The sequence below is a fragment of the Macaca thibetana genome, chromosome 1, assembly GCF_024542745.1.
Source record: "Macaca thibetana thibetana isolate TM-01 chromosome 1, ASM2454274v1, whole genome shotgun sequence".
Taxonomy (NCBI): domain Eukaryota; kingdom Metazoa; phylum Chordata; class Mammalia; order Primates; family Cercopithecidae; genus Macaca; species Macaca thibetana.
In genome coordinates, this window is record NC_065578.1 from 200,246,283 (window position 1) to 200,269,410 (window position 23,128).

General features: G+C 43.8%; 2 protein-coding genes across 2 annotated transcripts in view; both read left to right on the forward strand.

Annotated features, from left to right (window-relative positions):
- Positions 1–23,128, forward strand: part of RAB4A (RAB4A, member RAS oncogene family) — a 683,172-nt gene that overhangs the window by 131,856 nt on the left and 528,188 nt on the right. The gene's annotated exons all lie outside the window — the stretch shown is intronic.
- Positions 11,182–22,767, forward strand: RHOU (ras homolog family member U). Its single transcript, XM_050769377.1, has 3 exons — positions 11,182–12,057; positions 13,753–13,811; positions 19,378–22,767. The coding sequence occupies exons 1-3, from the start codon at positions 11,796–11,798 to the stop codon at positions 19,831–19,833; spliced, it is 777 nt and encodes a 258-aa protein (XP_050625334.1). The 5' UTR covers positions 11,182–11,795; the 3' UTR covers positions 19,834–22,767.

A 23,128-nucleotide genomic window follows, 5' to 3' on the forward strand; every position in this document is an offset into this window, starting at 1 on the left:
TGCAGAATTTACACCAGCTTTACCTTGACCTACATAAATTTTTGCCTTTTTTCTTTTCTTCTACGGCCTCACCTCCTGCCTCGTTAGGTTCACTAGGCTCCTTGCTACTTCTCCAACACGCAGTCAATTGCTGTTTTTGCCCTTGATGTTCCATTTGCTTGGAATGCTCTTTCTTAGACACCCACGGGACTTGCTCTCTTGCTTCTTCCAAAGTCTTTGATCAAATATGACCTGCATATGGCCTTCCATGAGCACCTTCCTGCCTGTTTTTTTTCATCTGTATGACAGTCATCCTGGAATATGTTACATCATTTACTTATTTTGAATGTTGCACTGAAACATCAGTTTCATGGAGTGTCTGTGTGCTCATTGATGTATCCCCAACTACTCTCAGCCTCACATGTAGTGGGTGCTTAATAAATATTTGCTGAATGAGCAAATTAATGCAATTCCTGCTACACAATCTATCTTATTTAGATGGAAAAGTCCTACTGTCTGAGAAGAAAGGGTAAACCTATAGTGGCTTAAAAAAGTTATTGTGTTCCCCCCAGATTTATTAAGGTATAACTGATAAATAAAAAATCCTATTTATAATATACAATGCGATGGCTTGATATATGTTTACAAATGACATGATTACCACAATCATTATTGTCAAGCTAATTAACATATTCATCACCTCACATACTTATCTTTCTTTTTGGTAAGAATTTTTTTTTTGTAGAGATGGAGTCTTGCTATGTTGCCTTGGCTAGTCCCCAACTCATAGGCTCAAGTGATCCTCCCACCTCAGCCTTCCAAAGTGCTAGAATTACAGGCACGAGTCACCAGGCCCAGCAAGGTGAGAACATTTAAGAGCTACTCTTTAGCCATTTTCAAGTATACAATACATGATTATTAACTATAGTCACCAAGCTGTATGATGGATCTCTAAAACTTATTCCTCCTGCCTACTTGAAATTGTGTACCCTGAAAACGTTCTATCCGGAAAGTGTTGCTTTTGAAGTTCTGGCCTATAGTCAGGTGAATGTTTTCCTTATGCTGAAAAGCTGTGGCATGGGTGCTCTTTCGTTATGCGGGTCTCCACCCTTACAGGCAGTAGAGACACCCACTGATACACAGAAGGCCTTCCACACAAATTGATCTGCTTCATTTTCTTTCCCAGAACAGAACAAAGTCACTTATTTGTCCTTGACTTCTTTCTTAGCTGGCAGTCTTTCTCTGACATTTATTTATTTTATTTTATTTTTCTCTCAAGACTACACTAATAGGAACAAAAAGAAAAGAAAATTGGTATTTTTTATTCAACAAAATCCTTCCTGTTGTTCATACTCATCTTCTGGGTTATTTCAGATTAATTAATTTGAAGGAGTCCTCTTGGAATACGCTGCAGGAATTCACTCTGCACCCTAGAGTCCCAAAGGGCAGAGTTTCACAATTTACAGGAACTTCAGCCCAAGTACATTTGGGCTTCCTCTATATTCCTAGGAAGGAATAGACCAGAGGAATTTTTTACTCAGCGGTTCCCAAAGCTCATTCTCTGCTATCCTTTAGAGGTACAGAGGTCTGAGATTCACCTCCAAAACACGGATGGCTGTGTGGATGCTGCAGTCCTGGGGCTCTGGCCCTCTGGGCTTCTGCAGCCTCTCAATGGGACTAGTGATGAGCAACCCTGAGCATCTCCCTTGAGCCTCTGTGGCCCACAGAGCCCATGAGAGCAGCAACAAGGGACGCCATCCAAAGGCTGTGAGAGCCCCAAAGAGCAGAGCATTTCCCCAGGGGCTGAGCACCCTGGGCAGAACGATGGCAGCACCGTTAGAGCTAGACAGGCCTTTCCATGGTCTTTGCCTAATGAATCCTAAGGATGCTGCCGTCCATGACTATAGACACCACAACTATAAAATATTTTTAATGCAATTTAAGACTTTCAAATTTTGACCAATTAGAAAGCCATCTGAATTAATAAAATTTTAGAATTGGAGAAAACAAATTTTAAACATAAAGTAGTTGATTGTTTAACGAATCTTGGAGTTAATAAAGGGACTCAATCAATGTTCACAGAATTACTTTAGTGAGTAAATAAAAATTGATTTCAAATCAGCAGGCACATGCATAAAAATGATGTTTCAATGGGGTATGATAAACATTCTACTTCTTAACTACTTAAGGTCCCTTTACAATCTTCTTACTATCTTAATATGTATAAATAATAGGTGATAGGAGGAGTTTTAAAAACTTTTAAATACTTCCAAATTATCATGGGTTTCCTCTCTCTTTTTTTCTCCTTCCTCCTTACGTTTTGTTATTTATGCACACTCCTAATATACACACTCCTAATATACACTGGAAAACCTTGGAGTGTTTCCTTTGTCTTTCACTACCGGTCCGTACGTACACGTGTGTATTGTGTACCTCAGACTGAATTAGTGATCAAGGGTGCCACACTGTTGTTCTGTCCGTGACCATGCTGCTAAAGGTTATCAGTACAAACTTATTAAAACGACTTCATTGCTCTGTTGTCTTGTGTAAGGCTAATGGTTTGATGGAATGGTTATAGGGTATGGTAAAAATCTCTGCTCTAAGGCTGGGCACAGTGGCTCAAGCCTATAATCCCAGCACTTTGGGAGGCCAAGGTGGGTGGATCACGAGGTCAGGAGTTCAAGACTCAGCCATCATCAACATGGTGAAACCCTGTCTCTACTAAAAATACAAAAATTAGCCGGGCATGGTGGCATGTGCCTATAATCGCAGCTACTCAGGAGGCTAAGGCAGGAGAATTGCTTGAACTTGGGAGCCAGACGTTGCAGTGAGCAGAGATCGCGCCACTGCAATCCAGCCTGACCAAGAGAGTGACACTCCGTCTCCAAAAAGAAAATCTCTGCCCTAGAGATTGAGTCCTGATTCTGTTAGGAAAGTTAATTTCTCTGAGCTGCCATCTTCTAATCTATAAAATTGGGGAAATAATAGCGCATGTTTAGATTTTGTGAGGATTAAATATGACAATGCACAATCAATGTGGTTATAATTTGTTGTAGATATGTGATCACCTGGAATGTGAGGTGGGGGAGGGTCTTTTTGGACCCAAGATTGTGCTAAAGTCTTCTCACCTGGGTCAGAGTTGGGTTGACTGCGTCTCCATCCAGAACTCCGTGCTTAGGCATCTTCTGACTTTCTATTGCACTTTGCACATCCCATTGCCCTCACCATACACTGTCTTGCATTATAGATATTTTACAGGTATCTTCCTTTTTACTAGAATCGTCAACTCCTTGACACTCTAAGCATGTCTGTGTTGATCACTATTGTTCACACTAAGTTCATGAGTCAGATGGGTCCATTAAATAATGTAGCTGATGACTACACCTCTGCTCTTCTAAAATCAAATTCCTTTAATGATTTCCATGGTAGAATAAGTATTTACCTTTCAATACATTCTTCTAGGAGGCATATGATAGAGAAAACAGGCTTCTTGATACAGTGGACGCTCATTTCTTCTCTCTCTCTGTCTCTTTTTTTTTTTTTTTTCTGTGACAGTGTTTTGCTCTGTTGCCCAGGCTGAAGTACAGTGGCACGATCTCAGCTCACTGCAACCTTTCTGTCTCCTGAGCTAAGGTAATCCTCCCACCTCAGCCTCCTGAGTAGCTGGGGCCACAGGTACATGATCCCATGCCCAGCTAAGTTTTGTATTTTTTTTGTAGAGACGAGGTTTTACCATGTTGCTCAGGTTCGTTTCTTCTCAGACTGACAAGCAGATTTATATGACATTTGGAAGTCCACATATTCATTCTGAGTCTTATATTGTTATTGCAAACCCAGCGATGAATTTTGACGACTACCAGAATATGTGAAAATACCTTTCTTCTTCCCATTGCAGGACTGTGGGAGTGCTCATGTGCTCAGCCTGGAAGAGCTAGAAAAGGGAGAGGGCTGCAGTTTCTGGAGGCAAGTAGGACAGTCTCATGATTCTAGAATTGCTGACCAGGGTGATTATGGTGGTTGAGAAATGATTACATGGCTAGTTCTTATCTTCAGGGTGACTGAACAATTAGGGGAGATCATAGTTTTGCAATAGCTAAGAGGGGTTTCTAATGAGTTCTTATCATCTTTGAGAATTTGGGCAGCTGGGGAACGTTTGACCTGGGGAGTTTCTATGACGTGTGTTTGGGGAGGGAAGTTGGAAACACCAGTTTCTCTGAAGGTCTGGGAAGGAAGCTTTTCTATCCAAAGGGAGGGTCAGACAGCTGGGAAGACCAATTGGGATTGCTATAGCAGCTCCAGGTCCCAGGGAATGGAGATAGCCTTTCTCATCAAGGAGGAATGGCAGAATTGCAACAGCTGAGAAGACCCAAAGAAGGGGATTTAACAGAGGAAAATAAACCAAGACGAATGCGGAAAAGGTGCCACCAGTGTAGCTCAGCCTGCCTAGAATAGCATCTGTTTTCCACGTCAGCAGCGATCTAGCCTTTCTCCTCTGGGCAAATTTACCTGCCATCCCTCTAAGAGCCCTCCCTGGTGCCTTCATTTTTCTTCCAGAACTTATGCATATAAATTGCCATTTATTTCTTGTGATAATTCTGCAGAACCAGTTCAGTTAGTTAAAATATTAAAACACATAAATAGCCCTGGTGGAAGATGATACTCCCATTAAAAATAAATATTAGAGATGTAAATGATGTGCAGTACTCATGTTCCTGGAAAAACTTTGTATAAATAGGATTTTGGTACTCAAATCACATTTAAATTTTATAAGAGTGTTATTTAATTCAAAAAGTGTACAATATGTGATTAGCACTGTTCTAGGCTAAAGCAAACAGTTCTTTGGAATGCAAATAACCATGAGTTCTATTTAATATGATTTATATGTTTGAATTGGTTTAATCTTTAAAACTTTAAAATATAACACGATTCACAAAAGTGAATGAAACGAATATATGGCCAATAATTACTATACAGTGCACACCTATAAAATCACCACTCAGATCAAGAAATAGAAGCTTCCCACGACCCCTTTCCTTCCTGAATGTAACAATTGCCCTCAATTTCTCTGACATCTAGCACTGATGACTGATGAGTTTTGTCAATTTCTTTTCTTTTCTTTTTTCTTTTTTTTTTTTTTTTTTTTTGAGACGGAGTCTTACTCTGTGGCCCCGGCTGGAGTGCAGTGACGCAATCTTGCCTCACTGCAAACTCCACCTCCTGGGTTCAAGCGATTCTTCTGCCTCAGTCGCCCAAGTAGCTGGGGCTACAGGCGTGCACCACCATGCTGGGCTAATTTTTGTATTTTTAGTAGAGTCGGAGTTTCATCATATTGGCCAGGCTGTTCTGGAGCTCCTGACCTCATGATCCCCCCCCGGGCCTCTCAAAGTGCTGGGATTACAGGTGTGAGCCACCATGCCTGGCCAAGTTTTGGCCATTTCTAAACTTTATACAAATCAAATAAGATAGTTTATACTCTTTTGTGTCTGGCTTCTTTCACTTCTCATTTAGTTGATGAGATTCACTCTTGTATGTTCACTCATTTTCTTGACTGAATAGTAGTATATCATGAATTTCCAAACTAACTCATCCATTTTACTGTTTTAGACATTTATATGGTTTTTAGTTTTGAGCTCTTATAAAATTACCATTATACGCATTTGTTCACCCACAGAAATCCATGTGTTTACTCATAGAAATGCATGGGTACATATACAGACAAGAATGCACACGTTCATGAATAGAAATGCAAGGTTTGCACACACAGAGATGAGGGTCACAGGTGGCATAGTTACAAGATGCAAGAAGACTGCATTCTTGAGTCTTCACTTGAAAGGGAGCTGCCTTGGAGAGCTACTAAATCCGCTGTGAATTTTGCATGACCAAAAAATTAACTCCTATGTTTCTAGACATTGAAATTTTGAGTTCACTTATTACTGCAGCATAGCATAGCCTAATCTGACTAGTATAAAACAACATAAACAGTTTGAGAAATAATTTTTACAATCAAAATTAAGGATTGATTTTTACATCTTAAACTTTCATGATACCAATGGGAGAGCTTAATTTATCCATTCTAGTTATCAACAAAGTGATGGCAGGTGATAAAAGGACTTCTGGAGGCAGGGAAACTAGTATCAGCACATCCAACCGTGTGGTCTGAGCCCTTATTGTGACACTAGCTGATGTCTGTGATTCCTGAAAGGAGCCACTGGTGGCCCATTTGGTGCTTTGGTGACATTTATGTGATTTCCCCACCTTCTCTAGTGAAACATGTCAAGACATTTTCCTTGTCTTTTTTTTTTTTTTTCCTAGGATGACATCCCCAGTGGAAAACAAGAAACTATTGGTCAGGGCCCAGTCAGGAAATCAGAGCCACTCCAAGGTACAGGGTTACGGAAGGAGAGCTTTCACGAGTTCGGGAACTGCTGGGGAAGTTCAGAGGGAAACAGTGCCTAACCTTGTCCAGCTGAAACCCTTGTGCAGGGTACTTACTGATGGGAACTTGGAGAAAAGCCAATAGTAAGTTATGCAGATGTGGCCCCTAGGAGGCTGTGGAAGGGAAGCTTGAGGCATGAGGTGTAGGGACTGCAGCCTCTTTGGGGCCCAGGGGCTGGGTAAGAACTGAGGGCTGCTCTGGGTCAGAAGAGCCAGCAGTGAGATGATATCACTGCAAAGCAGGAGGCTAGTGAGGGCGTGCTGGGCATCACTGTGTCCATCCACTGGCATGTTTGACCATATGACCCTCCTCCACTTGCCTTCAGTCTTCTCAATTCTGAGAATCATGTGTCTGGACAACTTTAGCCCAGAATCATACAAAGAAGGGAATTCTGGGAGCAGACAGCCATGTTAGCAATAGACAACCCAGCTTAGAATCTCCAGTTTTAGAGAATTATTCTTCTGATGTCCTCTTACAGGGTATTAAAAAAACTAGGGCACTGCTGAAGGAAAGAAATTAGATTAATGTGTCCAAGGCAAAGGGTTACCATTTAAAGAGTGAATGAACACACAGAGTTATATGACATGCTAAAATGAAAGATCCAAAAAAACCGTGCTGTTCTGATTTGGTACTCAGTAAACGGTGAAATGTTATCAATAGCAGGAGAAACAACTTTATATTTAATATGATGATGACAATGACACCTGGCAAGGAATATGTTGAGCAGACACAAATTTATTTATTTCTTAAATATATCAAAAGATACAACAGTGACAGGTACACAGTGGAAAGTCTATTAGGACTTTTTTTTTTTTTTTTTTTTTTTTACCATTTTAGTAAAAAACTACAAATTCACTATTAATTATTTGCTAGTGGAACAGTTAAAATAACTTGATGGAAAAAATCCTAGAAAACATATTAATACTGTGCTGGGGGGAAGAGTTTTGTGAACTGGGGATCCCCCCTTTTAGGGGATTATGAGCAAGGGTAGGTGCTGTATAATCAGTAGATGATTTCACTAGATAAGGGCTGTGATAGAGACAAGCACAAATATATGCACATAAGGGGTCAGGGAACATTTCTGGACTTGGATGAAACACCAATCTATTTGGTGTGGGAGCCTGCTTTCCTACGTTGCCTGTAGAAGATTCTTATGAATATGGCAAGCGTTAGTTCCAAGCATTTTAGATAAGGCTGTCGGGGGCTGATTAAGTCGAGCCCAGAAAGATGGGCCCAAATGAGTGGGTGTGGGGCAGTTCAACATAAAAAGGGGTAAAGCAAGAGAGTGAGGCTATGGAACACAAAAACGGACAGATGGCCAGATGGAGAAGCAAAACCAAGTTTTGTAGGGCCTGAAGCTTACCACATTTTGAGGACTTCATTAAGAAAAATAACACAAAATTAAGTATAGAAAATTAGGCACAAAAATACACATTCTTGGAGGAGGTGACACCTAAGCAGAGAAAGAGCAAGTTCACGGGAGGAGAAAGGGGTTACGGACCTGTAGTTCGAGGAGGACACCTTCTCTGACCTATTGTTGGGGGCCCAGGGCTGGGTTGCTGGAAGTCCTGGACGAAGTGTTGGGGGTAGGTAGGGGGATGAATGCTCACAGCTGGGCTGGAGGGCCTCAGAGAGACCAGATCTTAAGAACGGAAAATCTGCACCCAGTTTTCAGAATTTTCTAGGCCCACGGCACAATGAAGGAAGGCATTGTACCGCCTTGGTGAAAAATCAAAAGGGAATACATGAGGTGTAATGCATTTTTTGTCTTGAAACTGAGCAAAGACATGGTTTTATATTAATAGCTGCAAGAAGTGGTCAAATTTCCTTCATTCTTTCTAAAAATATTTTATGAAAGCATAAAAATACAACTGTCCATGTTTTGAGAGTCCATGTTTTACATTCTTCTTCTTTTCTTTTTTTTTTTTTTACAGAACTGTCAAGTTCAAAACATGTTTTACTTTCACTTACATATTTACCATTGCTTAAGTATTTATTAAGCACCTACTACTTGCCCCACGTGCTTCTAAGTGTGGGATACAGGAATGAGCAACATAAAGTTTCTTATTTCATGGAGCTTGTAAGAGGAGACAGACAATAAGCAAATAAACAAACAAATATATCATACAACTTGAGCCCACACACCTCGAAGGGCTTCTTGTAGCCCCCGACGGTGGTAGGCATTCTGTCATCTTTCTGCTCTTGGACTTGGATGAAATACCGAACTGTTTGGCGTGGGGTCTGATTTCCTATGTTGTCTACAGAACAGTCTCATGAATAGGGCAAACAATAGTTTCTGGCATTTTAGATAAGGATGCAGGGAGCTGATTAAGTTGTGTCCAGAAAAATGGGCCCAGATGAGTGGGCATGGGATGATATTCAGCATGAGACGGGGGAAAAGCAAGAGAGGGAGGCACAGGACACAAAAACTGACAGCTGGCCACATGGAGGGGCAAAGCCAAGTTTTGTAGGGCCTGAGGCTTATCACATTTGTGAGACTTCATTAAGAAAAAAAAAATACAAAATTAAGAATAGAAAATTAGATACAAAAACAAATGTTTAAAGTGAGAAATGCATCACAATAAGCTACAAATTTTAAAAGGCTAACAAACACCATAAACTTCAACAAAATACATGACATATTTTAATAAACTACTTGACACACTTCTATGACACTATTTACATGTTTCAGTTACATACGCTTTGATGACTTATTCAGTTTTGTAAGATATTTTCTATAGGAACAATAGGAAGTTACTTCACACACAGGTGAACTTGCTTTTTGTTGTACTATTACAGCCTCGTGTTCTTACAAACGTGGGAATTCAGATCATTCATTTCATGTGATTTTTCTTCAAAGATGTATGGTGCATTTATAACGGTATCTGCTGCATTTAGAGTACAGGTACCTTTCTGACAAGAGAGAACTTCCGTTTTGATCAGGTATAGTAGAGAGAGTCAAACCTTCTCTAACAATATTGTGTTTTTTTCTATTTGTTTCGTTTTGAGACAGTGTCTCACTCTAGCACAGGCTGGAGTACAGTGGCTGGGCTGATCAAGGGCTCACTGGAGCCTCGACTTCCCAGGCTCAAGTGATCCTCCCACCTCAGCCTCTGGAGTATCTGCATTACAGGTGTGAGCCACCACACCCGGCTAATTTTTTTATTTTTGGTAGAGACAGGGTTTCGCCATGTTGGCCAGGCTCGTCTCAAACTCGTGGCCTCATCCGCTCTGACTGCTTCAGGCTCCCAAAGTGTTGGGATTACAGGCATGAGCCACTGCACCAGCCGATATTAGGTGTTTTATGATGGAAAGAATTGCTAGACTAGCTTCCAGCTCTGCCCATCTCAAGCTCTGCTACTCTTTTGCTACTGGAACCGTTCTAGTGTTGGGGAAAGTAAGATAGTTGAGGACACCAATGTGACTCTCACAGAGGGTCATAGGTATGTCAATGGTAGCCATTCCTATACCTGGATGGCTAGCAACAACACATCTACATAGGAGAACTGTAAACCACACAAATATATCCTGTCATCATGGCCAGGGCTAGGGAGAGGCAAGCCAGGTAACTGAGGCTCAAAACTTAACATTGGCACTTGCCTGACCCTAAGAGTAAGGGCCTTCTAATTTTTTTATTTTTTGATATTGCCTCTGAATGCTCAATTTGTCATAAATTTTGCATCCTTGACATCCCCCTTATCTCACCTTCATCCTGATTCTGTATCCCATTACACCAAACAACCTGGCTTCTTCAAAATCACTCAATATAAGGATAAGTTAGAGTTAAAAAAGACAGTAAACTTAACTGGTGGTGATTAAAATACTTTTGTTTTTCAAAATTTGCAGAAACATATTACCATGTGTGCACATTGCTAGATCTCCCAGCAATGTAAAAGTGTCTTTTGCAAGTCAGGAGTCCTGGTTTCAAGCTTCTAACTTCTTGATAAATCCATCACCTGCATTCTGACAATGGCTATACGTTCAAGACTATGTTTATCATACACTCTTATTTTTGCCTCCAGGATTTTAGTTAGAAGCTCAGGTTCTGGGGCTAGACTGTTTGGGTTTGGATCCTCGCACTGCCACTTACTAGCTTGTGAAATCCCAAAACGTTACTTAATATCTCTGTGCCTCAGGTGTTCTCATCTGTAAAATGGCTGTAAGTAATGTTAAGATTAAAATAATTAGTTCATGAAGAGTGCTTATAACAGTATCTGACACATTATGAAAGCTCAGTATTTATTATTGTTATTTTTACTACCACTAGCATCAATATGTGTATTAATAATATGTGGCTCTTCTCACAGCACACTGTACACCCCCAGGACTGTTTGTATTCTGATTTGGCTCAGAAGAGCAGTCCTTTTTCTGAATGGACTGTTGACCATATGTAGAAGGAAGGCAGAGAGAGAAAGGAATCAAAGGGAAACGGAATACTTTGTCTCCGAATTATCTTTAAGTAAATGAAGGAATTGGGGCTATAAAAAAATTGCCGGAGCATACATGTATAAAGGTTCACGGCATGCCGAAAGAGAAAGTAAAAGGAGCATTCACAATGGAGTTGGCATCCTTTTGCTTCAAAGTGAGAAAAATCACACGATCAGCTGCAATTAAGACTTAAGGAAAAAGGCTGTCTGTTAATTCAATCTCATTCGCAGGACAGGCCTCCAGGACACTTCATCTTCCCCCCTGGGTGGAGCCCTTGCCGGCCGGGGGCTCCACGGAGAGGAATAGGAGGCGGCTCGGGCTTCCCGGCTCGTGTGGGCGCCAGAAAGCGGAACCGCCCTGGCCAGTCGCGCGGTGGTCACCCTCTCGGGAGCTGGGGAGGAGGCTGTCGAGGCTGGCCCGGCTCCTTCGGGCGCCGCTCCCCGGACCGGGTGCGAGGCGTCCTCCTGAGCGTCTGTTCCGGGTCCTCCCGCGCCGGTGTTCGCAGTCCCCGCCTGCCGGGTCGCGGCGCCGCCTCGGGCGCGGGTGCAGGCGCGCGGCGCGCAGGCGGGGGGCGCTGTGGCCTTGGCGCTGGGACCGAGCCGCCCGGCCGGACCCGCCTCTTTTCCCTCCCCGCCCGCCCGCCCCCCACGCGTCGTGTCGCCGGGAAGCCGGGCGGAGACAGAGCGCTTGGGATCCACGGCGCTCGGACCGCTGTCCTCCAATCGCGTGGGGCAGAGCGGCTGGCGCTGCCGGAGCGCGGAGCCACGACCCTCCCCGGCCGCCTTTGTCTGCTAGCCGTGCAGCCTGGAACCGCCACTCTCCGGGGCCGGGGACGCGCCCGCAGCTGTCGGTGACAGCTCCTCCCTACCGCCACCCTCCGGGGCGAAGGGGCGGTCGGGCCCGGCCCTGCTCGCCCGCGCCCGCAAGCCCGCAAGCCCGCGCTCGCGGATCGATGCCCCCGCAGCAGGGGGACCCCGCGTTCCCCGACCGCTGCGAGGCGCCTCCGGTGCCGCCGCGTCGGGAGCGCGGGGGACGCGGGGGACGCGGGCCTGGGGAGCCGGGGGGCCGAGGGCGCGCGGGGGGTGCCGAGGGGCGCGGCGTCAAGTGCGTGCTGGTCGGCGACGGTGCGGTGGGCAAAACGAGCCTGGTGGTGAGCTACACCACCAACGGCTACCCCACCGAGTACATCCCCACTGCCTTCGACAACTTCTCCGGTGAGCGGGCCCGGGGGCCGGGGCCGGGGGCGCGTGGCCGCGGTCCGTCCAGGGGAAGGAGGGTGGCGCGAGGGTCGCGGGGCTCCCAAGGGGGCTGCAGGGCCCCGGGCGCGGCTCCAGCGGGGAAGCCGGACAAATGAGGCGAGTAGGACGTTTCCTAAGTGTCAGGGACTGAGCAAGCACGGAGCTAACAGGAAAGGACCACGGGGGAATGGGGAGCCCTACAACCAGAGCTTGGAGAGAGGAGGGCTGAGCGGCAGTCAGAGCCGTTGCCAAAAAAAAAAAAAAAAAAAAAAAAAAAAAAAAAAAAAATCTCACAATTCTCACAATTTAAGCAACAGATAAGCAGGAGTGAAACAGGTTGAGTTCTGGCTGCCGGGTCAGTTTGCTGCGTAGAGCAAAGTTTCCTGAGGGCGACGTCGCTGGCGCCGCTGCAGTTTCAATCAGAAGGTGACGCGCAGGTGCCTTTACCTGAGCCTCGCTCCTTTCCTTTTAGGCGGCTTAGCTCTCAAGGGGCGTGCCGCGGAGACGCCGGGAAAACACTTGATTTAGTGAAAATAGCGCGAGCGGCCCTCGTGAAGGCTTAGGTTTGGATGAAACCTGGAAAGTAAACACCATTTCTCTCTTCTGAGCCCCACCACCTTCCCTGCCCACATGGGCTCAGATTCTGATTGTTGGTATCCTTTCAGGATCCCTTTAAGCTACTTAAAGCTCTTATGTACCGGGTGCGATGTCATTTGCCTTGGTAGATACAAAGATAAAGGAATTCTCTATCTCGATATTCAGGTCTTTTTGAAATTTAAGAAAAAGTTGAAATTCACAGAAGCTAGTAGGAAACATTTAACTGTTTCGCTTCTTAAGAGAAAAGGTTGCTTCTCTGACCTTCCTTTCATCCCACAGGTACCCTAGAAAAATGGGTGCTGTACTGGTGGGTTCCCACCGCAGAGGATTGTGTCTTCCCCTCCCCCACCCCACCCCACCCCTGCTGCTGACTAGTATAAACATTGAGAAACAATTAGAAAGTTGTGTAGAAAGAGACAAAATTGACTGCTTAGTTAAAATAGAAACCTCCGCGACATGTCCTGCTGCAGGCCTCTCCACAGTCCCTGAGTCCCCGAATCCCAGTGGAAAGGTGGGCATGGCTTTCTCTTTTCTTTTTTAATCCTCCTTTTGGCCTGACATAGAGATAAAGAGTGCCCTCACTTTTAAACAGGACAATGCGGGCAGCCTGTGTTTGCACATGTTCTCAAAACAAACTGGAATTTTATGATAAACCCTGAAGTTGGGGAACCTTTCCCAAGGGAAAACAGAATCATTTATGAGGTTTTCCACTGATTTAAAACTGCAGGGTTACTTCCCATTTACCCCCAGTGTTGTTTTTAGGTCCTTTGAAACAAGTGTGACAGGAAAATAAATCTTCCAGGACTGAGAGAAAAGCATAGGCCTTTCTGGGGGCACCATCAAAGGGTTCAGGGATTTGCTGCCTGGTTCGTGGAGTGACTTGCCAGCGCTGGGTTTGTATACAAAAATGCCTCCACAGGGCCTCCTTGTTTTAGGCTAGTCCTTAATTCATTAGAGGACCTAGAATGGGAGCAGAGGTGTTTGGAGTGAGAATGATGGTGAAAGCTAAAACTATTAGTATTCCAAAAGGAGTTAAAAGACACCTCCTGATTGTCATTTTGGTTTTGTTTTTAGCGGTGGTGTCTGTAGATGGGCGGCCCGTGAGACTCCAACTCTGTGACACTGCCGGACAGGTCAGTATCATGTTACAGCTCAGTGCTGGGAAAGGAAACAGCCTTTTAAAGATTTCCAAATAACCTTTGATTCCCCCAGTCAGTAACTAGGTCATTCGAAAGCCTCATGAAGTGGACCCACCCCTGCTGTTGGCCCCTCTCTGAGGGTGGGCAGGGGCCAGGGGTTGGCGGGCAGGAAGCAGAGGAAGATACCTCCAAACTAATAAAGCAGGATTTGGCCCAGCTCTGCATAGCCAGGCAAGGGAGGAAGCACGGTCAAGAACAGCTCTTATCTTATAGGAGTTTCTATTATTTACTCCCTGGTTTTTATGAAAAAGTTTCAGTGATGCTTTGTCGTCATTTCCCAAACTAAGTTAGTGATATCTTATAATCGTTTTATTAAAGGCCAGTGAGTCAGATATTTAAGAAATTTGTTCAAGAAAAAGATGGAATTACATCAGTAAGAGTTAATAGTTCCCTTCCTGAGCTATGGTTTGACTCGCTAGGACCAGCCCCATCCCTTGAAGCACAGATACATTTGTCAGAGCAGTCCTAAGCTGGAGGGATGAACTAACTGGGCTTATTCTAAAAAATTGTGAATGCTTTGTCTCAAGGGCTGGGCACTTGAAGGAAATAGCCAGGGAGTATAGGATTCCCTCACTGTGTTCCCCAGAAGAACCCCCGCCCCCCTTGGTGGGTAGTCGAGTCATTGAAGTCAGGCTGTGCCTTGTGAACACCCAGGGGTACTTGATTTTGGCAAAGTGATAGTTAATGAGCTTGTCTCTCTAGTGTGTTCTAGAGTTCAGCAAAGTTCCGGGGGTACTTTGTAGGCAGATGAAAGTGCCCCTTCACTTTCTGAGGTGCCATGGCATGACTATCTATGTTTATGAAGGCATTGACTTGCCACCGCCCCACAGAGCCTCATCTAAGCCAGAGCTTCCAAGTTGCTCACCTACTCTGGGACAGCAGATTCAGAGCTGATGACAGATCTTATTTTTTAAACCTCAAGATGACATAAGACCGGGGAGCCTTGATCTCCAAGGAACACCAGGCTGGTGGAGGCCATAGCTTGGGAGTACATCAGCTTGGAAAAACCAAGCACTGTCTGTATTCTATCGTCTGTAGAAAACAAAAATCAGGCTGGGTGTGGTGGCTCATGCCCTTTGGGAGGCTGAGGTGGGAGGATTGCGTGAGGCCAGGAATTTGAGAGCAGCTTAGGTCATAGCAAGACATCATCTCTACAAAATAAAAAAATTATCCCGGTGTGGTGGCACTGCCTGTAGTCCCAGCCACCAGCCACTCAGGAGGCTGAGGTGAGAGGATCGCTTGAACCCAGGAGTTTGAGGCTGTACTGTAGTGAGCTATGATGGTGCCACTGCACTCCAGCCTGGCTGACAGAGCAAGCAAGATCCTGTCTCTTGGGAAAAAAAAAAAAAAAAGAAAAGAAAAGAATGCCGTCACTTCTAGTACTGAAATCTTTCTGAATGCCATGGTGGTGGTTATAATTCAATCTCATTTCCTTGTATGAAGTGAGAATGCTTTGCCTACCAGCGGGTCAGGTTTTCTGAGCTTTAAAACGGGTGGCCGGTCGCAGTGGCTCATGCCTGTAATCCCAGCACTTTGGGAGGCTGAGACGAGTGGATCACGAGGTCAGGAGTTCAAGACCAGCCTGGCCAAGATGGTGAAACCCCGTCTCTACTAAAAATACAAAAATCAGCTGGGTGTGGTGGCGGGCGCCTGTAATCCCAGCTACTCAGGAGGCTGAGGCAGAGTTGCTTGAACCCGGGAGGCGGAGGTGGCAGTGAGCCAAGATCGCGTCACTGCACTGCAGCCTGGGTGACCGAGTGAGATTCTGTCTCAAAAAAAAAATAAATAAATAAATAAAACACGGGCAGAGGGACATTTCAGTAAACATAGCCATCTGACCTACTGAAGTCAGACCCTGAAGATAAGACGGAAGTCAGGAAAACACAGGAAGTCCAAAGGCACATTTAGCAGGGAGGCTTACAGGGTGGAGCAGAAGCTCAGTGCACCTACCTGCCCCAGGATGTCACTCAAATATCACTGTCCACTGGACTCCCCATAAGTGTTGACTCTTCAAGCAGGATGCAGCTTCTGGAGCTGGGGTTTTGTGCCCAGTGCCCAGCAGAGTGATAGCAGGGCTTAATCTCGTGGTTTTGGAATGGATGAACCAGAGCAAAACCAGGTGGTGGGGGTGCAAACCTAAGTTGTGGACCTGCTCCTTAATAGACTTACAGTGTGGAGGAAAGACACACTAGTTTATGGAAGCTTGTGAAGGAGCAAGCGAAGGGAAGAAAAGAGGCTCAGGCTCAGAGGTGCAGGCTGGTTGGGCCTGGCGGGAAAACCTCTGAGCAGAGTTTTGAAAGACAAATAGGAATTTTACCAGAAAAACTTTGCAAAAATGAGTCTGAATCATCAAGGAAGAGTTAAATTGTTCCTTAGTATAATCTGTGCAAAAATCAGGAAAGCACAAGCATCACTTTAGAAGTATTTTTACACAAAAAAGTTATAATTAAGGAAAAACGAAGGTTTTGGTACTACATTTGTAAGTTTCAGTTTATTTGGAAATTATTCTTCTGGCCCCTCAGCAATATTTTCAATGAGATTTACTGTATTTCTTAACCTTTGTGTGCTGGTTAGAAGAGTACATCCAATTAAATAATGAATAAGACCACCATTGAAAAATTTAGAGAAAACCAACTTCAAAAACTATGAAAAATTCACTGCTGGTAAGATAAGTCAGGTATTTGTGGTTTTGTTTTTGTTTTCCTGATCCCCCATTTATAAATTAGTCTTTATTTAGACTACTAGCCAAGCTGGTCAAAATGGTAGTTCTTTTCTACTCTCCCTAGTCCTGACCTGATAAAATACATTTTAGGGGACTCGCTGTGATACCTGCCATGTTTCCTTACGGAGGAAGGAACACGTACCTCTTCTAGGCAGTTGACATGAGAGCCTGAGGGTTAAGTGACTCCACTGACCTCCATTTCAGATGCCTGGAGAATCAATGTGAGCGCAGATAGGTTGGAATTTGGGGATGTGGAGCTGGAGAGTGGGTTTCCCAGAGAAGTTGATGGGAGCAGAGTATGGATGGCTCTACAGGCTGAAGAAATCACTTCTTGTACCTTTGGCTTTTCATTTTAGGGAGGGTAGGTGAGTCTATAAGATGTCAAAAGGAGTTTTTAACACTGGGCTTACAGTCTCACTCAAGGGCAGATTGATCAGAGACAGACTGGAGACTTGAAAAAACATACCTTTGGCAGAAGAGAAAAAAGTATTGCTGAAATAGGAGTAGTTCACTGGAGAATTGCCAATAGAAGCTGAAAATTCTTCAGCCTTTTGACCCATAAGGTACTTGGAAAACTCTTATACTGGAAAAAAAATATCAAGTTGCAGCTAGACCAGAGGGGTATAGAATCCAGTCTCGTCTCTCTGCCCTGCCCACCCTGATCAGACTCCTGTGCAGTGTCTGTACCACAGACCTGGCAAGCACATGCAAATTGCTTGGCCTCAGAATGCCTTTTCTTAAAGGTGCATTCCAGTTGTCCTCATTGCACGTGTGTATTGCATTATTCCATCAGATATCTAAGGTTTCTGGTCAGGCGCTGAGCAGGAGGGTCTAATTTCTGTTTTACTTCTCAAGCCCCTTAGCCAGAATCTCAAGAGATCTGGGGAGATAGCTTTCCAAAGCCCACTCAGAAGGCCCAGCCCTTGTGCTTGCCTTTATTTTTCTCAGTAACGCAACCCCAGATACCAGGGCACGGCCAGGGGTGCAGCTACCTGAGGGGGCTGCCTTAATACTGGTCTCAGTTTTATACTTCTTTCTTTGAGGCCCTCTAAGAACAAAGGGAGCATTCCATTAAAAGATCTTCGGAACTGGAGCCATAGTCTACCTGGCTGTGTTTCTGTGTTTATTTATTCATCACAAAGTTGGCATGAAGAAACGTCAGTCATTCTTTTTAAAAATTTTTTTTAGAGAGAGGGGTCTTGCTGTGTCACCCAGGCTGGTCTCAAACTCCTGGGCTAAAGTGATCCCCCGATTCAGCTTCGCAAGTAACTGTGACTATAGGCACATGCCACCACACTTGGCTAAGTCATTCTTTTTCAACTTTCGCTTACAGAAGCCTCACAAGTGACATTCTGAAATGCCATATTGATTGTTGAACATTTTAGCTGGTTGACTTTAATGTGATTAGTTGGTCAGCTGTCGTCCCGTAATTGAAACATGGAGCCTCAAATGAAGAAAGTATATTCAAATAAGTTACAGGTTTATTTTATACCAAGAGAAGAAAGCCACGGTTGGAGAATAATGTAGATGTAGATAGTACTTGGTAAATCATCAGAGTGTGTCAATTGAGTAATGAAAAACATGAGTGCCATTGAACGTTTTCTTGTCATGGGGAAATTATTTACACCTGAGGATGGTTGGCACCAACAGATATACATTTTAAATAGGAAACAGTAAATATTTTTCTACAAAAGAGTTGAGCGAAAGTTTTCAATTAGCTGAATATGGTGCTATAGGGAACTATAGGGTGTTTTCTATAAAGAAATGGTAATTTGGAGACCAACATCTCTCTGTTCACAACCAAATCCCTTCGTCTGCCACTGTGCTTTGAGTGTAGGTGATGTTCAGTGTGTCTGTTAAATGGATGACTGCGGGAGAGCATTGGCAGCGCAACCGTTGGTTTATTTGTAATCAACTCTAACTTAACCCATCCACTTCTCTGTACCTTAAGGGTAGGGTCATTCTCCAGTTCATATCTGTCCAAAGCGCTGTACACGGAGGCCATGGGTATTGGCAAGGATAAAGGAAGTAGGAGAAAATGTAGGAGGGAGGGAGGAAGAGGAGATACAGCCAGAATGAGGATGTATTAACCAGTGTCTCTATGTGGTATTGAGAAGCACACGTTTTCTGAGTCACTGATGACAGTGGACTGACAAAGGTCCTCAACTCCATTTCTGGTCTGGCCTTGCATCTGATTATCGTTACTCTGCGTTGCTGTGCATGGTGTGGACGGAGCGTGTGCACAGTGCAGATGGCATGAAATCGGCATCACTCAGAGCTGTTGTGGGAAAAGGCAGGGCTGGATTGGTAAAGAGAGGAGCTGTGTTCATAGACTGGGGTTGAGTGGGAGTCTTGAGGATCAATAAGGGTGTGGTCTGAATCCTGGAAGAGTAGCTAAGTACCAAGAATTGAGAGTAAGTTTGGGTTACACTCAGCTGAAAGCTTAAGTCCATTTTATTTCTAGAACCCACATGCTTTGAGCACTTTTTCTATGTTAAGCTGCAAGTAGGTCTTCAGTGTCAATGAACATGGTGAACGTATTTGGCAGTGTTCAGACTATAGCTGGCCCTGAAAGCAGATGGCTGCCACACCTTTGCTGGTGCGCTAGAACCACTTGGGTAAACAGTAGGATCGTTTCAAGAATGCTGGCTCTTCCTTCTAGAACCAGTGGGTCTTCTATCACCTGCCGGACCCTTTCGTGAAAAATGTGAAGATGATCTTTTTACTGATGAGAATTCATTAAAAAAAATAACTTTTGGGTACTTTGCTTGGTTGCAGGATGAATTTGACAAGCTGAGGCCTCTCTGCTATACCAACACGGACATCTTCCTCCTCTGCTTTAGTGTCGTGAGCCCCTCATCCTTCCAGAATGTCAGCGAGAAATGGGTGCCGGAGATTCGATGCCACTGTCCCAAAGCCCCCATCATCCTAGTTGGAACGCAGTCAGATCTCAGAGAAGACGTCAAAATCCTCATTGAGTTGGACAAATGCAAAGAAAAGCCAGTGCCTGAAGAGGCGGCTAAGCTGTGCGCCGAGGAAATCAAAGCCGCCTCCTACATCGAGTGTTCAGCCTTGACTCAAAAAAACCTCAAAGAGGTCTTTGATGCAGCCATCGTCGCTGGCATTCAATACTCGGACACTCAGCAACAGCCAAAGAAGTCTAAAAGCAGGACTCCAGATAAAATGAAAAACCTCTCCAAGTCCTGGTGGAAGAAGTACTGCTGTTTCGTATGATGCTGACAAGACACCCAGAAAGGCTATTTTCAGATGAAATCGATATTAGTGGCTATATTAGCTGAAACAACTTCTTTTACTGTGTAGAACCTATATCGAGAGTGTGTGTATATGTATTATAGGAGGAGCTCTCAATTTGATGTATTCTTTCTTGCCTTTAATTTTCTTGTTGTTTGTTTGAGCTTAGGGATGAAATACTTATGCAAGATATTTTTGAAGTAAATTAAAATTTTTTCACATCTCTGGAAAGTTAGAGTTCTAGACCTCTGGTTAATTTATATCTAATATGAAGAAGACACCTCAAATCTGGATGTCAAGAATGAAGCTCTGCTACATTATAATGTACAGAAGAGCAAACGGGAGGAACGCTATGGTTAACCCTCTCTAGATTAAGGGCTACTTAATGCACAGTGCATTATGTACACAGGTCAACCATGGTAAGAACAGTTCTTAGCTTTGAAACTCCATGCAAACCATGCCTTTTTTTTTTTTTTTTTAAGGAGCAAAAATCTGGGAAAAATGAGAGACCTCTGCCTACAAAACCTCAAAGCAGTCACTTTTGTCATTTGCTAATACCTGTTGATTATGATTTAAAAACAACGGGCAAAAAGCATCACACTGACTCTGGCACTGTGTAGACAAAAAAGGAGACTTGCTGATTGGGACTTTTCTTTCTTAGACCAGTTGTGTTGACACGTATGAACATAGGCAAAGTGCTGTGTGGAGGAAGTGTTAGTTGGGAGTTCTCATGTTTTAGGGAGTGGTTCCTGTGGAGATCAGAAAGTGACATTTGCTTTCGGTACCGTAACACATGCACCAAGCTGCCTCCATCCTAGGTAACAACGGCAACAGGGAGCACCTATCTGGATTGTTTTTAAACTTCCATACTCAAGCCGTCTCTTCGGCAGGGAGGTGAATACTCTTGAAAGGCCAACAGCAAATGTCTGTGGGACACAACACAGATCATTTTTTCTTAAGTCAGCCAAGATGTACGTCTCTGTGTGCACACCCACGCACACTCATGCACACAGATACATAGGTCTGTATGGCTGTCTTTGCTGTTGATTCAGACTTTTACACAGTTAATGGGGAAAAGCATGGCCACAAACACAGATGTTAGGGAAGCTTGGCTTCCTCTTCTTGTTGACACTTTTTTGAACCAACATCTTTTTTATTATATTCAGAGTATGTTTTTAAGTGTATCTTAATATATACATTTTTGAGGACATCTTAAAACTAAACAAAAAATAAAATGAACATCTCTTGAAACCTGTCAAAACCACCAGTTAAAGCCACAGATGACTTTCAGGGCAGTAGCAGCAGACACCAGTGGACTCTGAGGACTCCTGAGGGGCGGGGCGTGGGGCCAGCCAGGTGCATGTCGGGACCCTGGCCCCCATGCTTGGCTGCTTCCTGTGACAGTGAAATACATCCTTCAAGGTGGCAGCTTTTAGGGCTGAATCTTCTGGAGAAAATGTGCCATCTCAGGAGAGTAGTTTTTACTCTGGTAGGAATGCTTCCAAGACACCACAAGGCAGCCTAAACACTCTGAGTTAACAGTGTCGGGCTTGCGGTGGGTGAACCAGAGCCACCAAAGTCACTTCCACAACTAACGAGGGAAATCTGTAAAGCCAGTTAGATAGAAGAGTTTTATTTTTCTGTGGGTTTTGCGTTCTTTTTTATATTAAAAAGAAATCCAGTTTGTGTTTTTCTATAGAAAAAGTAAAAGTTCAGGTTATACTTTAGGTTAAGGGTTCTATTTATTCCTGTTAGTAAATAAAATCAACAAATTTCTTTGTTTAACAAAAGATTAATCTTTAAACCACTAAAATACATAGACTGTTAACTATTGATTATTCAACACATTGGAATTGATGTCGGTCATAGTTTCCTGGAGCATTTAGTTACAACCTGAAGGAATAAAATGATTTGTGGAAAAGCTTAAAATAGACCTAATCGTATACAGTCTTATCTTGCCGTGCCCGACTTACCTATCTGTGGAAAGCTAGGCTTCCCAGGCTGGGTGCTGCCTGTCTGGTGTCCAGAGGTGTGGGAGGGAAGATGAGTTATTTAACTGGTAAGCGATTTGAAACACTATTTTTATATTAAAGTAAATAGCATGGAGTATAGTGCAAATTCATTTTTAAGATAGAACACAACACTTGAAAGAAGTTTTATGCATGTGACAGTATATGGGGCTGCAGTTGGTCTCCCTGGAGGGGCCTTCCGTACCTCCTGCCTTTAGGCCACAGGTGGAAAGTGCTTAGTGAAGCACACCTGTGTGGCCCAGTTCTGAAAGCTTTATGCAAACAGTTGAATTTTAACTGGGGTTGATAACACCTTGGACTGTTAGTGTTAAAAATCTAGTGGGTTGACCTTTACATGCAACATTTTTAAAAATATATTGCTGCATTTTATAGAATAGTAAAGGTACGATTATACTTGAGATTTTCCTCCATTTTTATTTCTTTGTGAACATAGTTTGGGGCCGAAAATGTTTTTAAAGTATGTGCTTGAGTTAAATATAAAGTTGGTTTGCTTCAAAGCTAAAAAATTGTTAAACTTGCAGCTTGGTATTGCAGAGAAGATTTTATAAAAATTTTGCTTTAGAGAATGCCACTTTGGCTGAACTACAAGTGTAGGCCACTGTTATAATTTAAAAATACAGCATACTTCAAAACTGTTTGTTTTCTCTTGTTACCATGTATGTATAAATGGACCTTTTATAACCTTGTTCTCTGCTTGACAGACTCAAGAGAAACTACCCAGGTATTACACAAGCCAAAATGGGAGCAAGGCTTTCTCTCCAGACTATCGTAACCTGGTGCCTTACCAAGTTGTGCTTTTCTGTTTTCAAGTGTAGATGATGTTGAGCAGAATGTTGTACTTGAAAATGCTATAAATGAGATGGTATGAAATAAATTCTGACCTATGGAAATAATGGCTCTTGCCTTTTCTATCAAAGAATTTTGTTGGAGGTGTTTAGCCACATCTTGAAGCAGCACTAGTTGGGAGGCATTGTGACATACACTGAGAGGCGTTCTGGGAATGCATCTCCAACCAATTTGAAGTGCTAATTCATTCAGCATGGGGTTCTCTGAATTCTGCAGCCACAGTCTGACAGTAAGCACCCGCTGACTACATGTTCCTCACAGATTGTGTGATGTTCCAGTGTGTTGGAGGGAGCACTATTCTTGGAGCCAAAAGTCCGGGCTCAGAGAAGCACTAGTGTGGGATGAAGCTGAGACAGCCAGTGATCTGAGCCTCAGTTTCCTCATCTGGAAACAGTACTGCC